At 40.2% G+C, this 17,773-nt stretch overlaps 1 protein-coding gene across 1 annotated transcript in view; it reads left to right on the top strand.

Moving 5' to 3' along the window:
- The first annotated feature begins 6,543 nt into the window (after nt 1–6,543).
- negr1 (neuronal growth regulator 1) overlaps nt 6,544–17,773 on the top strand; it is a 176,734-nt gene continuing 165,504 nt past the window's right edge. The window contains exon 1 of the mRNA XM_036007007.1: nt 6,544–6,632. Coding sequence (XP_035862900.1) covers nt 6,559–6,632 — 74 coding nt within the window. The 5' untranslated portion in view covers nt 6,544–6,558. The remainder of the gene's footprint in view (nt 6,633–17,773) is intronic.

The following is a 17,773-nucleotide window of genomic DNA, read 5'->3' as shown; positions in this document are numbered from 1 at the left end:
ACCTTCTCAGCTTTGAAATGTTCAAAATAAGCCTTTGAAGAACTGAAAATAGTTTGAGTGACTACAGGGTGATAAAGATAATGCTGTCTCAGCTATCATAAAAATGTGTTGGGCTTGTTGTTTGGGAAAAATATTCTCGCTGGGGTGCATTCCTATCCCAGCTCTATCCTCCAAGCACAATCATTTAAGATATTATGCTGCCCAATGCAAGTAAAAAGATGTCTCCACATATAGTATATTTATTGCAGTGAAGTACGAAAACCATTTCACTAAGGAACACTGCACTGTATTGAATTATAGTTTATATATCCCATCTCAGGTGGCAGATATTGCTTACATGTAAGTGGTTCCACTACAGTGTGCTTGGGTGTCATGTTGAAAAAGAAAACTGACAGCAAATGCAAACACTTGAGCTAAAGATATCACAAACACTGAATGTCACTTATAAAGAAAATAGGGGAAGATATGAGGGAGGGAAGGAGAAAGACAGGGAGGTAAAGCTCTCTGGCACTATAATGGTACTGTACACATCCTGTTAACATCCATATCATCCTTACAGTGAACCCAAAGAGATAAAATGCCATAACAGTCGAAATCGGTTCTGCATACATATACAGATGTCAAAATATGCTGCTGTAGCTGTTCTCTGCAGAAACAGTGGGTTGAGCGGTTACACTCTCTGTGTGTCTGTTGATTTCAGCATTCACCTTTTTATGCTGCAGCTGCAACAAGAAACTGAACCTGTACTTTCCCATCTATGTACCCTGTGGCAGTGTTAAATTCAATGTTTCCGCTCTCATACCCTGTCTGGCAGGAGCAGGGTTTGTTTTGAAAGATTGGGTCATGACACGAGCAGCTTAAGATCTCCTCTCTACGTAAACAAGGGGAAAAAGCGTTCTTCAGACAAACCCCAAACCTTTGGGTAAATGATATGTACCAGCAGCGCTGTGCTTTCTGCATAAACATAAGGCCCCTGTCAGCCATTTTTACAGTCCCAATCTTGCACTTGTCAAGCTTGACACAGTTTGATTAAACTTGTCAACACTCTTCTCCTCGGCTTCCGACTGGTGGCAAACGCAATCACCTCAGGATGCACCCGCGGCTGCCGATCCCTGCCACTCACCTCGGGTCACTCTCATAGCACCGTGTATTGTTCCTCCGCTGCCATACAGCTAACCTCAGCAGAACTGGAAATACAGCATTATCATATTATTTATGAGGGCTGGCCTTCTGGGATGCAGCTCAAGCAGGAATACCAATTGAGCTCTCCTGCCGTCCTGCTGCCAGGCCTGCCTCCTGGGCTAAGCACTTACACTTCTGCTTCCCGGGTAGTGTTATCTTCAAGTTAAGCTTCAGTGGGTGTTATTTATTCACCATTTAAGCAGACACCGTGCATACACTGTAGGTGCCTTTGTCAGAGCCCCATATTTGCAACTCAGACGAGAACAAACTATAAACCGGATTCGTGTTTTTGAGATTGTCTTGCACCTGATGATTCCCTGTTGGTTTGCATTAAGTTGAGGATTTGGTTAATATGCCTGAGTGACACGGTAGCTCCCTGGTGCCAACACAAGGATATGATCTACTGTCTGTGTTGACGACAGACAATCCGCCAACCTGTTCACTGGGCTGTGAAACACAGAGCTTCTCCCAGTATTTGGACTGACGGATTAGATTGTTAGCAGAAAGTCATTATTTCCAGAAAGCACACTAATCTGCAGTAGCTGTCCGAAAGTGAGACCTTTACATACCCTCCAGCCAATATATTGTTTCAGAATTCACATTATAATATGAAACTAACAAATGTGATTTCAATGGCATCAGTATCTGAAGAGTGATCATCGGACCGTGTCACAATTTCTCCTCTCCGAAATAATTTAATTCTGAGTTTATTAGAATATAATACTGCTAATTAAAAATACAGCCTTTTTTTTTATCTTGGATGTGAAAATATTATAAATGCATTCACTTTGAAATTTCCTCAGTCTGAGCAAGATAAGCTGTCTTGAAACCTAACAAGGACCCACAGTAGTGTACAGCAAATCAGACAAACATCCAGAGTTTTAAAATATCCAGCATTTCCTCTGTTTTTAAAGATTATTTTTTTGGGGCTTTTCCCTTTATAATAGTGACAGTGATAGACATGGAAGGGGGAGAGAGATGGGGGTATGACACGCAGCAAAGGGCAGCAGGTCAGATTTGAACCCCCGCCACTGTAGGACTCAGCCAACATGGGGCGAACGCTCTTACTGGGTGAGCTAGAGGACGCCCCTGTTTTTTCTTTTGTAAGAAGTCACTTTGGTTCAGTGTTTCCTTGAATAACTCGTCTGAATTAAATTCCACCTAATAAATCTGCTTGGCATACTCTGCCGGTATCTCTCAGAGTGATTGCACATGCTCCTCGAGAAAAGGCTTTGAGTGTGTTCCTCTGCATGACAAATAATTGGCTAAATCTGAAACATGGCTGAACAATCAAAGGGAAAGGGACTCTTTTGTTTTAAGTTGGGTGACTTTTTTAGGGGAAGGACTGGAAAGTAAAGCATTTGCCTTTTGTAGCGATTTAACTCAAACTGGTTTAACTAGCACATTTAGAGAAGTATCAGATTGAGGTAAATATTTCCTCGTCTTCACTCCCCAATGATACTCACTCCTGTTCCACAGCTCAATTGTAACAAACACAAATCATGTGTTGGCTGCATGCATGTCATGTATCTGCAAGATAGTTGCAGACACATTGCAGAAATTGCCTCATCCTCCTGTGAGCATTTTCTCTGATTGTCCTCAACTGCAAAATATAGAGAAGCAAAAGGTTGAGGGGTGGGGTGCGGCATCTTGGGAACACACTGGCCTCAGCAGCATGTTTCCTTTCATGCCTCATTCATTCACTTTATCACCTCATCAGAAGAATGTGAAGGTGTGGAGGAGAAGTCTTGCCACCCTGAGACAGAAAGGGAGGAGCCGTACTCCATCTTCTCCTCCCCTGGCCCAGCTCCCTCCCCACCCACTTGCTAGTTGCATGCGTGGCTAACATTTCTCTAGGGGGCGGGGGGGGTTGCAAGCTGCCATATGAGCACACTTCATCAGATGACACACACACAGCACACATGGTTTAACCAATAGACATTCACAGATATGGGGATAGCAATGTGAAAATACAGAATTTCTGTTATTATATTGGTCTTGTTTTAGTACATATGAGATCATTGCTAGCAAATGTTGCCTAATAAGGGACCGTTCGGTATTTATGGAATGGACCACCGGAGGAAAATAGGGGAGGGTCATGTCTTTGTCTCATGTCAAAAAAAAATATTACCTGGCTGACGATGGGAGCAGCAGGACGCAAAAAAACGAAAGTTACTGTTGCACTAGTCTGGACATCTTGCCGTGCCAACCTTGCAATAAAGGTTTCCTAAATGCCACGTATACTAATTGATTGCGGGTTTTGTGTAGATTTGGACTTGTATACGTTTATTCCACTTTGTTTAAACAGCAAAGTGGAGAGGCCTCGTTCACCTGTTTGGAGCTGGCTGGTGAATGTGACACGTGTAGGCCTTGCTGGATACACCGTGACTCTGTTTGTGGATCTACTTATCTCTGTGGATTACTTTTTTTTCGTGTCATTGGATTACGGCAAAATACGGATCTTTTTTCTCAACGTGTCTTAATGTTTTATGGTGTGACTGCGCTTGGTTTCTGCGTTTGGAGAGGCATCTCAACAGACTGTAGGTCCAACACTGATTGTTCACTGTTACATTTTAGTTGAATTTAAGCGTCTGTCTATTGCGTTCCAAAATAGCGGTGCCGCGATTGGATTTCATAAGGGCGAATTGTTAAATTGTTACAATGTAACTTAAAATCTGCTTTAAAAATAAACATATATGTTTTGGAATATAATGTTCAGCTTCGGCAGCTTTACCTATGTGCTAAAATATACAATGACGATAGTGACAAGTCCATAGCAACCAGTGTTGAATTGGTTATATCCCAGTGTCCTTTGCTGAATGGTCTCAATGTTTTATTGTTTTATTTTATATGAATACTAGTTTACTAGAGGAGGAACTTAGTATTTGAAGTAATGCAGTAATGAATGAAGTGTGCATTTAGTTTCCATGCTTTTTTTTTTTTTTTTTTTAAAGATTATTTTTTGGGCATTTTCGGCCTTTAATTTTGACAGGAAAGATGAAGACGTGAAAGGGGAGAGAGAGGGGGAATGACATGCAGCAAAGGGCCGCAGGTCGGAGTCGAACCCGGGCCCGCTGCGTCGAGGAGTAAACCTCTATATATGGGCACCCGCTCTACCAACTGAGCTATCTGGACGCCCTAGTTTCCATGCTTATTGTGTTTCCACAACAATATTATTGAGTAAATCTACTGAAATGGCCACCACACCATAACAGAGGAGTGGGATGTGTAAGATGAGAATGCAGAGGTTAACTCCTGTACGTCATAGCTGTAAAAAACAAGTGGCATCTGTACTTCTTTGTTAAGTGCAAACTTGCACGCAAGAGGAGGGTCATTCCTTTTTTTCAAATCGTTTTAGAGGGTCATAAGAAAATTATTACTGACGAGGGGAGGGTCAAGTCTTTTTAGGTTAGAGGCCACAAAACTACTCCGGTGGCCCCTTAATTAAATAACGAACAGTCCCTAATACTATTTGTATTTTTGTCTACTCTACACATGACATCATTTGCATGTCTGTCCATCTTGGAAAAGCTCCTCTGTTGCTCTCTGAGGCAAATTTGTCATTTGTGATTTTGGGCTTTATAACTAAAATTGAATTCTAAAACCTGCAATTAGTTTTTATGTTCTTTGTACGCTTCATTTATTAATGGCAATTTGATTTATGTATTTGTTTAATAAAATGTTGCCTCATTTAATTCCCTTTCTACATCATATTTATCAATTTGATTTACCTAATTGATTCATTTAACTAAAAAGGTACAGTAGGTATGGAAGGTACCACTGACACTGAGCACTGTTTGAAAGGCTTTGTCCCTTGTGTTGGTATGACAATCGTAGTATTGCTTCCAACACAGCAGCTATAAGATACTTTAATCAGAAACAAATGAGCCCATATTGGGCAAATCCCAGTAAGTATTTACATACAGGCAGGTGTGTACTGTATGTGTGTCTTGTCTGGTTCCACATCTGTCTTAAAACAGCAAAGTTTCCCCTGCTGCCAAATCACCTCCGAGCAGAAAGATAGCAGTGAGGATCATACAGAGGGGATAAATTGCACCTACTCCTTGGATTACAAGAGAACATCGGTCAGACCTGCCCTGGATACATAACCCAGATGAAACCACAAACACACACACACACACACACACACACACACACACACACACACACACACACCAAAACTGAAAAACCTGCAATTTGTCATTTTCTGCGGTAGAACTAAAATAGTATGTCACAACCAGATATGACATTAATCACGAGAACCATCCACACTGATTTGGAAAAGGTGAGAGGACAAACCATTGTCCTCACTGTATCGCAGGATCGCTGTGCAGAATACAAATGGAGCTTTTCATTTCATGTGTCAGGGTCCCACACAGTTAGGAGAGACAGCGCTGTAATGTCAGAGTTTTTAGGAGCTCTATCATTATGCTCTGCCTTTATATTGATTTCCTCTGGCCTCACTATGTCTTGAATCCTCTAATACAAATTGCTTCATATTATTGGGATATAGCAGTAGCACAGACCACTCCACAATTGTTTATTAGATGCGTACTTGGCTTAAATCTGCTTTTTGCAGAGAATAAACAATAAGTAGCTCTGATGAGTGAACATCCTCTTTGATGTTTAAGCTGTAGCCTTTATGTACCTTGGGGTATATGTACAAATGGATAGAAATCAAATGTTCCAAGGAAAGGTATACTCCTGTATGACTATATTATGTTTCTTAGCTGTCTCCTGAAAAGAAAGTAAGAATTAGGACTTTTAATATATAAATATACACATGCACATTTTGACTTTGAATGCTTTTAAAATGGGTGTTCTGTCATAGTTGTTTTACTGGAAAACTAAGTTCAAATAGCGACACCTAGTGGTTCTTATGGGTATGCTGGTGTAAGTACTCTACAGGCACTAATGCAACATGAGCTGCATCTCATAGCCCTTAAATTGCCTCCTCGAGTCCTCCACTTGCCTTCCTTTCTCGCGTCTTAGTCCCTCCCACCGAGGAGGCACAGAAGAGATGCAAGGAAATCATGGGAGGAGAGAGGCAACGAGCAAATGTGTTGTAGAGGGATGAGACGTCCTTTGCTCTGAAGCGCCACATGAATTCGTCAGCTGTATGGGCGGAGTTAGCAACTCCTTCAGCTGCACGGCTTCCGGGAAGGCTGCTCTTGTGTTTCCTCGCCTATAGCTCCTCGATGATCCCTCCTCAATGCTCACAGAAATAAGAGCTTTGAGACAGCCTTCACCGAGGAGCTGAGGACCGAGGAGTCGAGGAGCTATCAAATAAGGGCCATGAGATGCAGCCCTAGTGGCGCTTTTAAGTACCACAGAAAACAACCTTTGACCTCCTGTCTAACCAGGAAGTAGGTGCACATGCCATGTGTTTCAGTTCATCTGTGTAAAGCAGCATCAGCTGCGCACATCTTACGCCTTTGGTTGCATTGTCGGTATGTAATGCAATTCAGTGTTTATTCACCTTTTGTTTCACTCAAGGTGTCGCACTTGTAAGAGGGATATTTTAAAAGGCCACATTTACTGAAGCTGGTTTGTGAATCAGACTATTTTTAGTTGTTTTCATTCTTACTAAGTTTATATTTAAAACACTTGCATAAAATGCATGTATTTTATTTTGTGGGTTTTTGGTAAAGATTGGCTACACAATTATGTAGATGAATGTAGATGTAGATGATGTCATGAAGGTTGAAGCAATTAATGTTACACCTTTTATCTGCTTATTTTGTAAGTTCACACATATGTTGGTTATATTGTTGCACCCTTTTTTCTTGTCAATAAACCTGTTGGCAATCACTTAACAATTGTAAGAGTCGATGAGGGAAAGGTGTTTAGCTGCCATAATGGATTTAAGTGTCATCAGGCCGTCATGTCACAATTCCTTTTCTCCAAATAGCCTACTTTAATGCGGACGTTTTTAGAATCTAAAATCTCAGCATGCACTTTGAAAATGAAATTTCCTCTGTCACAGCAAGATAAGCGTCTGGTTCCGAAGGTGTCTGCATATGAATACATTTGCTTTGTGGTTTGGCAGGGTGTACTTTAATGTAATAGTCTGTCAATCAATGTGTACAGTATAGATTTTTTGGTGTTTATTGATGTGACACTCGTTAAAAGCTTAACCTTATGAACAGCCAAACAGCAATAGAGATGTAGAAATGTGATGACAGGCTACTTTGAATTCATAAACTGTCAAGGCCAAGCATGGTCAGTGAAAGCTTTTCCTTTAGAAGCAATTACACTGAAGCATAACTTGATTTTGAAAAAGAAATCTTTGAATAATTCATCATAGGCAATCATGTTTGGGTGATATGGAGAGGATTTCTAGTTTTTACACAGTTTTATAGAGAGGAACATACAGTAAATAAAAATGTCAAATGTTGACCAGAAGGAGAAACTAACGTGTAGGCAGACTGTAAGGTATTGTTGCTGCTGCAGTGTACAATAAGTGGTGGCTTTTGTAATCTACTTTTTTCACTTTTATCTCTATTTAATCTCTGTGATTAAATGTTGTTTGGTCATTGATTTTTTTTTTTTTACTGACAATCTTTTTTTTGCTTGAAACTAAGCTGCCACTGTTTTGTTTTTCTTTGATATAGAAGTAAATTAACGAAACACTAATGTGGGTAACAACATCCCTGTAGCTAATGACATACATAATAAACATAATTATTAACTTGTGTGCTTACACACTTCCTGGCTGGTAATTTGCACTCTAACAGATGTAACAACAGTTGTACACCCAAATCCAGCTGAAGTTCAGACCTTTTCATTAAAATGAAAGATAATGTTTATGTCTATGGACAGATGCAGAGAGGGTACATAAATGGATGGGATACTTGACAAAGGTCAAAGTGGGATTTCAACTCACAATTTCAGTATTAAATGACATGTTTACCTCGGGCAGCAGGATGTTTTGGTGAGAGAGGCGAAAAAAGCTCCAGGTTAAAGATGCTGAATCACCTCCAGAGTAGCTGTTCTATAGCTGAGCTGACCTTGGACCTTTCTGTGAAAAGAACATTTTATTGTAGAGAATCAATAATCATTGCGTTATTTTCTGGACCAGGTTGTTCCATATTATTACTGGACATTTCATGATACTGACTGATTCTGAATGGACTCTTTAAAACTTTCTGTTAAGTGCTTTTTTTTCAGAGAAAGAAGCACTTGCAATTGATGGAAATGAAATGTCATAACCTTAGAATTTGTCCTCATTAAAACTGGCAACAACAGATACTTTCATAAAAGTATTTTATTTTTTTATTATTTCAAACCCATCAGAACAGTTTCATTATGCTTCTGCCACAATTCCAGGCTGGTGGTGGAGTAATTTTAAGGGTGGCTTTATGTGCCTGAAAGTGTTCAAAAATATGTATTAAATTGTGAATAATGTTTTATGATGAGGAAAAGGTGTCCAATTAAACACTGAACAGGTTCAATTAAAGAGATAATTGCCTCAGGCAACAAAAAAAGCTGACAGTAAGGAGAGAGAGACTTGAAATAAAGGTACCAGGAAGCAGCGTGAGCATTCAGATAAGGACGTTCCTCATTTCAGCAGTAACGTGTGTGTGGTCAGACTACAAAGCTAACTGTCCAGTTGAGGAAGGAAATTGGGGCTCTTGAATGTTTTCAGAATACAGAGGGCCAGATGTACTAACGCTTTTGCGCCCACTTCAGGCGTATTTGTTTCGCAACATGCACCTAACAGCATCGCGAGGTATGTATAAACAGGCTGCACTGAGCACAGACTGCCTGCCGCAGGTGAAGAAAATGGCAAATTGCGCTTTTCCGTGTCATGCATATGCATTCATGGGAGGGTGAAGGGGAAAGTGGAAGTTTCCCATAAAGAGATGGGAGGGGAAGCGTAAAGTGTGCCTAATTATGTATTCCGCGGTATGTACAAAAAAATGGGAATATCGCAGTCTGCACTCAGCTGTATCATAGCACAAGTACTTAACGCTTTGCTACAGCGCACTAGTCAATACATACATTTCCCCATCACTAATGCCGAAATAACACGCATCAAGCAGGATTTCTTTGACATCGCTTATTCAACTGCGCTTTTAAATGCGCGCAATTTATGGTATAGTGGGCGGAGAAAGGCGCTGATTACCCGATGAACTGCAGGTTTGGTAAATACGACGTAAGCTGATGTATCACAGCGTGCACTTTCTTTGGGTTGGCCATGGCGCTGATAACGCTACTTTTGCAAATGTACGAACATCTGGCCCAGAGTATCTTCGGTTTGAAACCTGGCAAAGTGGCAAAAGTGGCATCTACTTACTACTTAGTAAGTGTTGTATTTCAGGTTAAGGTTATTTTCAGATAATTGATGTTACAATGCTAAGCTAACCTGGGCTCATATAACAAAGCCACACAGCTACTAATGGCTAACCTAGCTCGTAACATTAATGGTATTGTCTCCTATCCCTGCGTGTTGCGTTTTAATGTGAGAATGAGACTTAGCTGGCCTGGATGAGTGTATACTTTCCTACCTAAGAGGGGTTGTGCTGTGTTGAACTGACTCACCCAGCCGCGTCGTGTCGTTACGCATTCCAGAGCCGGGTCTGCTAGTGTCGGTCACCAGCCCCATCATGTGTCATTTCTCAGTCTAACCCTCTCATCAGGCTAACTACACACACTATCAGCTGACACAGACTAAAACATTACAATTGATTTAAAAAAAAAAAATAAAATACCACATACACACATTGGCAGGACTTTTGAAATACTCTCTTAGAAAGATATGTGTAAATGGCAAATGTGTACCTCTACTTTGAGAGTTGTGCATGTGAATACTGATGGCCTCTAAGTAGGGGTGGAACGGTACATGTATTCGTATTGAACCGAAACGGTACGGGCATCTCTGTTCGGTACATGAATTTACACGGAGAATACACGGTATAAAAATAAATAAAACTTGCATGCAAATTAATTAATGTAATGTGGAACTACTGTTAGATACGCGGGTTCTAGGGACACCTAATCTGTAGCCCCGCCTTAGCTCTGAAGCTAGCCCAGCTACATGCAGTTTTTTGCAGGTCGACGGTCCAGTGAGTGAGTCAGAAATAGCAGCACTAAAGGACGAGTATGGCGAGTGGTGGCAACCCACAAGAGTTAGAGGACCCGCCGGCCTCTTTAAGATCGCAAGTTTGGGAAAACTTTGAGACTGTATGGATGAAGCCTGGAGCCTCCTGTGTCATTCCCTCCCGCCTGGTGCTATCCCGGCCTCGAAAACTTCGGTCTTCAAGTCAGTTACAGTAGTACAGGCGAGAGAGTGGTGGATAACACGAGGACTGTGTGTCGGCGTTGTTCAGCAGTTGTTGGGTATGTAAGTGGAAATACATCTAACATGCTAACGCATATCCGACGCCATCACCCAGCTGTACCAATCGCTGGAACGAGACAAAAGAAAACTGTCCAACTTCTCCTCCCTACAGTGCTTAACCAGCCTTTAAATACAAAAAGAAATAGGGCTAAGTATTTGCTGCATGTGCTCGAACCTCGTTACAACATGCCAGCCCGTCCACATATTTGTTGTTGTTGTTATTATTGTTTATATATGTAATTTGCACTTTCATAAATAAGAGATGTTGTATTTCCAGTTTTATAGCTGATTGTCTTATTTTATTTACAAGTTACAGATGGAGTCTGGAGATGATGTGGGGTACTCTTTGTTTACTGTTTACATCTTACTTTACACACTAAAGGCTGTTGCAGCTAGCTCAGGGGATAGACTGTATGACACTAGATGGTACAGCCTGAGACATGCACAATAAAAAAAAATGTGCCTTCTGCATTTGTTATGCTTTTCCCTCCATTGTATTGAACCGAACCGTGATGTCTGAACCGAGGTATGAACCGAACCGTGACTTCTGTGTACCGTTCCACCCCTACCTCTAAGCTGAGTGTGATTATATTAAGAATGGCATTCACACAATATCATAACCATCTTTATTTCATTACAAATTAGGGAATGAGTAAGTGTGTAGTTGGGTGGGGCAGTCAGGCGATGGGAGAAGGAAGGAAAGTCCGAGAGAATCTGGTGGATGAAAAATGGCAATGAAGGGTAAGGGAACAGAGAATGTGGCTGGAGAGGAGGGACACAGAGACAGGGCTCTAAATATTTCTTTCTGTGTACATGCACTGGTGTAACTTTTAAAACACGCACCAACATTTTCTTACTGCACCATTTGCTATATTTGTCCTTCTTTCCCGGCACTTTCACCATGGCCAACTTTTCAATTGATTTTAGAGTGAGATAGTACAATTACTTCAAATCCAACATAGTCATAGTCGGGGGTCATTCTGAAGAGGACTCTATGGAAAATTTCAGCAAACCTCTGAAGGACAGTTCAGTTGTGACGGTTCAAATTGGAAAGTATGTAAGCCTATATCAGGGCTCCAGACTAACTTTTTGCCTTGGTTGCACTGGTGCGCCTAACTTTTTTATTTAGGTGCACCAGCACAAAATTTAGGTGCACCCAAATTTTTCCCTGCGTCGCCGTTAACGCTGAATGGGGATACACGATATATAGCTCTGTATTTTTTTACCAAGTAGGCTAAATGTTCAGTTTTAAGTCAAAGCCACTTTTCACAAGCTCTTTTATTAAAACAGATTGTGATTAAAATAAAATGCAAAGACAGGGTTTCCTTTACCAGTTTGAAAATATACAGCTGCAACACATTCAGAAAGTTATCTGAAATAAATAGCTTAGGATATATATATATATATCTGAGAAAGCTCCTTCACTTGTTTTCAACAACAATAACAGACTGATTAAAAGAGAGAGAGGACGCCCAGATAGCTTAGTTGGTATATATAGAGGTTTGACTCCGACCTGCGGGCTTCTCCTGCATGTCATTCCCCCCTCTCTCTCCCCTTTCATGTCTTCAGCTTTCCTATCAAAATAAAGGCCGAAATCTTTAAAAAAAAAAAATTAAAATAAAATAAAATAAAACAGAGGGAGAGGGAAGTGCGATGGACTGAAGTGTATGCTACTCACAGAGTGATGGCTGACTCATTATGAATGGGTCCAGCACGGGTCGAATGCGCTTTGGCGGGTCAGAGGCGTTACACACGTCTTGTGTAGGCTATGAAATGTCTGTATCGTCACTGCGCTGCATTTTTATGAACTATGATATTCTGGCCGTGGGTCACATCTCTCGCCCAGGTCCAGCAGGCGCCATCTCACGCTATTACTCAACGAACTGAAGTTAGTTGCATTTAATAACTTCTAATGTGTTTTTTGCCGTGGCGGCCGCAATAACAGAGATTTACTAGCGGAAACACTGGTACCAATACAGGTTTCCCTCTCATACTTAACAATATATAGCTGTGTTAATAACAATTAAAACTGTAGACAAATGTCAGCAGTTTGGACCGGCGGCGCTGTCTGCATGTTGCAGGGGAGCCGTGTGTGAGTGAATGGGGGCGGGGCTGCACGAAGAGTAAGAGGAGAGATCCAAACACAGGCACGGCTTTACAGAAGGAATGGGTCATGTAACGCAACATTAAACCATATCGATATAAACGACATTGCGTCGTTAGTAGAGAGGCAGCGGATGCGAGGACGTTAGGTGCACCGGTGCGACCTAGGAAAAATCTTAGTTGCACCCTTACAAATTTTGGTCGCACTCTAGAGCCCTGCTATATGGTCATAACCAGGCTCGTTCTGAACAGAATGACATTGAACATACGAGTTTAAAAATGAGGACATTTATATAATATCATTTGAGCTGACTTTCCCTGTACAGTAAAATGTGTGTTTTATCATATTAGGCCTTTTTTTGCTGACATCACATATTCATCAAGACTTATTTAATATCCATCCATCCATTACCTACTGTACAACCGCTTATCCTATTCAGGCTTGCAGGGGGGCTTAGACCATCTCAGGGCTGAGACCATCTCGCCTCATGACATTGGGCGAGAGGTGTGGTACACCCTGGACAGGTCGCCAAACTATCACAGGGCTTACACATAGAGACAGACCATTTACACTCACAGAGTCAACAATTAGCCCAACACCTGCATGTCTTTGGACTGTGGGAGGAAGCAAGCGCTGGCAGTGTCTTTTTGCATGGCAACTTTTAAATTAGTTTTTCAGTGCGTGAGAAAATGGGCGTGTGAAAAAGGTTAATTGTGCGAGTCCCTGAGCAGTTGCATGCACCAGTGCATGTAGAGCTGAGAATAACGTGCACAGCTCAAATTTTACGTGCACTACCATACATATGCATGTGGTATGCGTACAGTATACAGACGGTGACATCTTTTGGGTACTCGTTTTTTAAATCAAGTCAGCGGGTGATGATGTTTTTAACCAACTTGTGGACCTAATGTCGGCATAATTAGCTAGCTAACTACAGCTGATTTTAATCTGTCAGCCAAATCAGCCGGCTAAATTCATCGTCATTGTCTGCCTTTGTTTGTTGAAATCAAGGACTCTGTGTTTCAAAAATTATTATGCATTTTGAGTGGTTAAATGTCCACTTTAATCATTGCAGAAACAAAATACTGACACTCACAGAGAGGCTAAATAGTCTTATTTGATCTTTGCCACTTCCATGCTCCCGATACACTTCAAGTTTTGGAGCTGTACGCTGTACTACTTTCCATTATATTTGTAATCATTATAATCTGCACAAGTGAAAAGTTTGATGGGTGTAGCAGCAGTAACTCAGTAATAGTAACCCTTCCCCTGAAAGTGTTAGTGCCTTGTTATACAGGGCCATGTGACTGGTCAAATTTTGAAGCATCTATCACTCAGTGAATAAAAATATCTTGAAGCTCTTAATCTGAATATTCCAAGTATCAGATGGGGAAAGCTTTGGTATATCTGATGAAAAAAGAAAAGTTTGTATCATCGGGAGCGATGATTTCAAATCATCTGACCACCAAATTAAATCTCACCGTCTCCTCTTATGGAGCTTTACATTCATTTTAGGAGCCTACCAAGCATTGTATGCGGCAAATATGTTCACACTGGATGCCTCAATCACATTCTTCATGGATTAGGCCTCATCTACAATCAGTGATCGGGGATTAGTGAATTAATCTGGCGTTCAATCAGACAAAAAGACAGATGGAACGATTAGTTAACTACACTTGAGCAGGTTATCACCAATATTTTCCCAGCACACTGACACAATTTCACGTCACAGTCAAATGTCTGTTTTCACACCAGTTGCCTCACAAATCCGTGTATAGCGCAATGTTATTTCTTCTTGAGTGGTGGGCCACATAGAGCAGGGACCTCCCTCAGGAGATAGAGAGCATTTCATTTCACACTGACACGTTCACCTCTATCTTCACCATCCCGCTGAGGGTTGCTGGGGTTGTCAACCGTGGGGAAATGAAAAAGGAACTCAAGCTTTTGCCAGAGTCAAAACAATGTGAAAACTACATTTGTGACCACAGAGCAAAGCTGGTATCAAAATCGCTTGGATCTCTCCAGTTGGGAAACTTATTCATGTTGTATTTCAATGTCCTTGGTTTATCTATCTCTGTTTTGCTGGAAAATAGCCTGAGGAATTACATCACCCTCAAGTAAAGGGTAAACACAGGGGGTATAAAAAGACAGGGTTTGCTCTATAGGAGGAATAAAACTGTAATGGCTTGTTCCATTCTTCTTTATATTTAGATGCAAGAGGTGAACAATATACAGTAGCTTTGTTTGTCTTTGGTCAAGTCAGGGTCAGCCTTCCAATAAAGCACACATGGGGGCTGGTAGCAGTCAAATAAATTGGATTTTATACGCTTGCCGTGAATAGAAGGCTCATCCAATCTGGAGACTACTCTGCACTTTTTAGAACATTCATGATACCCTCAGGCTTTTCATCTCTAGCAAAGCTTTGGCATATCACTTCTCATTATTTCTTGCTGAATCTTTCAATCTAGCCAATTCGAGGTACAATACAACACATTCTCTGTTCTCCTGAGGATGAATTTGCGAGGTACACTGGGCAGGAGAAAGAGAGAAAAAAAAGTCAAAGCATTAGCTGTTGTTTCTTGAGCAGATATAATTTGTTCTTTCCCTATTCCCCTCAACATTCATCTGTTCATCAGCATGAAGCTGATAGTCCTTTGTCATTTGGAGTCCACAAGGTGCTACTCAATAATAGACTTTTTGTTCATCACACTAGACTGCATATTTGGTTGTTTATTATCCATAGAAGCTGTTATAATAATATAAGTTATAATGCACTGAAATATTATTTGGTGCCTGTATAGCTATTAATTGGACATTTATAAATACATGTCCGTTGAATTTCTGATAAAGAAAACTCTCTTTCTGTTGATGAAATATGTAAAATAAATAAAGAGATAAACCCACACAGTAAGCAACTCTGTATAACGTGTCGTGTAGTCATACCCCTATTTTCAAAAGAACACACAAGAGGAGTTCCTCTGCTTATTTTGATATGATTAGCAATTGTTCAGACACAAAAGCACACAAGCTCATCCAAAATCAAATGGACTTGTTTTTGAAGAACACAGATGGACCTTGTTGTTTCTCATATTGATAAAATACAAAATACCTTGTAATAATGTACACAAAGCTACAAATCAGTAGCCAGTCTGATGTCCTCTTTGGTATGCATAGGGCAACGTAGGTAGTTAGAGCGGAGGCTCTAGAGGTGTGGTAGGTAATCTATTTCTCTGTGCCAGAAGGTCAGACAGATTAAAACCCTGCTATGAAGATCCCAGTTTTCCATGACAGCTGTCTGCAGGGGAGCTGCACAGCTCTAAAACTGAACTCTCAATGAGATATAAAATTAACTTCCCATCTTCTGGTGTGAAGGTCATGCTTTTGTACCCAAAAGAATAATCGCTCAACGCTTTCTCACTGTAACCAATGCATTTTTCGAGGTCCACATTGAAAGGGGTGAGAATGAAGTCAAAAGGCTGAGTGAATTGTGGAACCAGTCATTGGGCCCTGAAATGTTACAACCATCAAGGATTAGATCTAAATTAGGCTCCTGCTAAATTTTGGTCATTATTTGAATCTAATGTAAAATTACAATCTCTTACAAATATACATTTCAACACCAGACATGCTACATTACCAGATTAACCCTGAGCTCTATTATGCAAGAGATATCTTTTGCTGTCTGGTATTGAATGAGAAAAATCACCTTTCGGTGATAATATTTTCTCTCCCTCATTTTACACAGTGCACATGCTGGATTCCAATTTAGCCGCTCTTATCACTGTCATTTTTCATCCATTGAGATTATTACCACTATTCATATTATTTTGTTCTGATGGTTTTGAAAGTATAGATTTTGTCCTTATTATCGTAATAACATTATCTATGTAATAAAGACATTGAAGAGCTTAAGACAACCGTTTTGCCCTTCGCTGGTTAGTGATTCCACCTTAAGCTTGTAGCCCCCTTTACAAAATGGCTCAATATTAAGTGATTATCTTTAATAACCTTGGGTCTTGTTTGGAATACCTTTTAAAAGGTCACATCTATCTAGGCATTAAGATTAATTCCTAACTAATTAGATTTGTTGGTGACAAGCTCTTTTAATGCACAAGATGTAACTTACAACACCTACACTCAATGTTTGTGTTGTAAATTACATACAAAAACATGTTTTAGCAATTTCAAGGTGAATAACAAAACTGCATTGTTTTTAACTTATGACATTTACAGGTTATGGTGCATGCTGGAAAATGGATATATGGATATAAGCATTTACTTTATTGCTATGATTTGCATATGAGTTTCTTCACAGTGAATTTCTATGGTTTTGGTTATGTCTACACCTGTTATTGTTAAATACAACATTTTACTGTTGATACAAAAGAGAATCTGTTAAATAACGTTCTATTGACAGTTTTTTTTAACAGAACTATAATGTGTTCATAAAATACAGCACTTTACTGCTAGTCAACCAAGTTTTTGTTAGCAATTGTTTAACATGCAATTGTTCTACATGTGAAGTTTCCAACTTTATATCAAAATAAAAAGTCAAGTGCAATGAAAAGCTCTCACACTGTAATTATATGATTGGAAAATCAGTAATAGCTCTATTCTTCACAGAGCTATGGACAGATAATTTGGGAAAAGTAACAACCAGTAAAGTCTTTTTTTTCTTTAATCGTATGTTGTGTCTAATTCTATGTGTATAATCTGCTAAATTAGTATTCATTTTGGTTAAAATAGGTTTATTAGGCTAAAAAATAAAAAATAAATAAAGAGATCAGTCAACTAAGTTACTGTAAAAGAAAAAGGAAAAAAACAGCTATAAAATGTAGTTTTAACTTTAGTTAACTGTAGAATACTGTGAAAGCAATCAAAAAAACTGTTCACACTGTATTTTGCATTAACGGTACAAAACCGTAAATTTTAGTGACAGTAAGAGAATGCTCGATGGTGTTTTAAGCCCCCAACGTCTCCTTCGAGGCAGCACTGCGACCGTTGACTTCAAGGCACCTACCCCTAACCTTAAAGGACAATTCCGGTGCAAAACGAACGTAGGGGTTAATAACAGATGTGTACCCACTCGATCGCTCTCTGGGACATGTTTTCATGCTAATCGAATGTGTTTGTAGCTTGAAAGA

The sequence above is a fragment of the Sander lucioperca genome, chromosome 11, assembly GCF_008315115.2.
Source record: "Sander lucioperca isolate FBNREF2018 chromosome 11, SLUC_FBN_1.2, whole genome shotgun sequence".
Classification (NCBI taxonomy): Eukaryota; Metazoa; Chordata; class Actinopteri; order Perciformes; family Percidae; genus Sander; species Sander lucioperca.
This window is presented reverse-complemented; position numbering and strand designations above follow the sequence as displayed.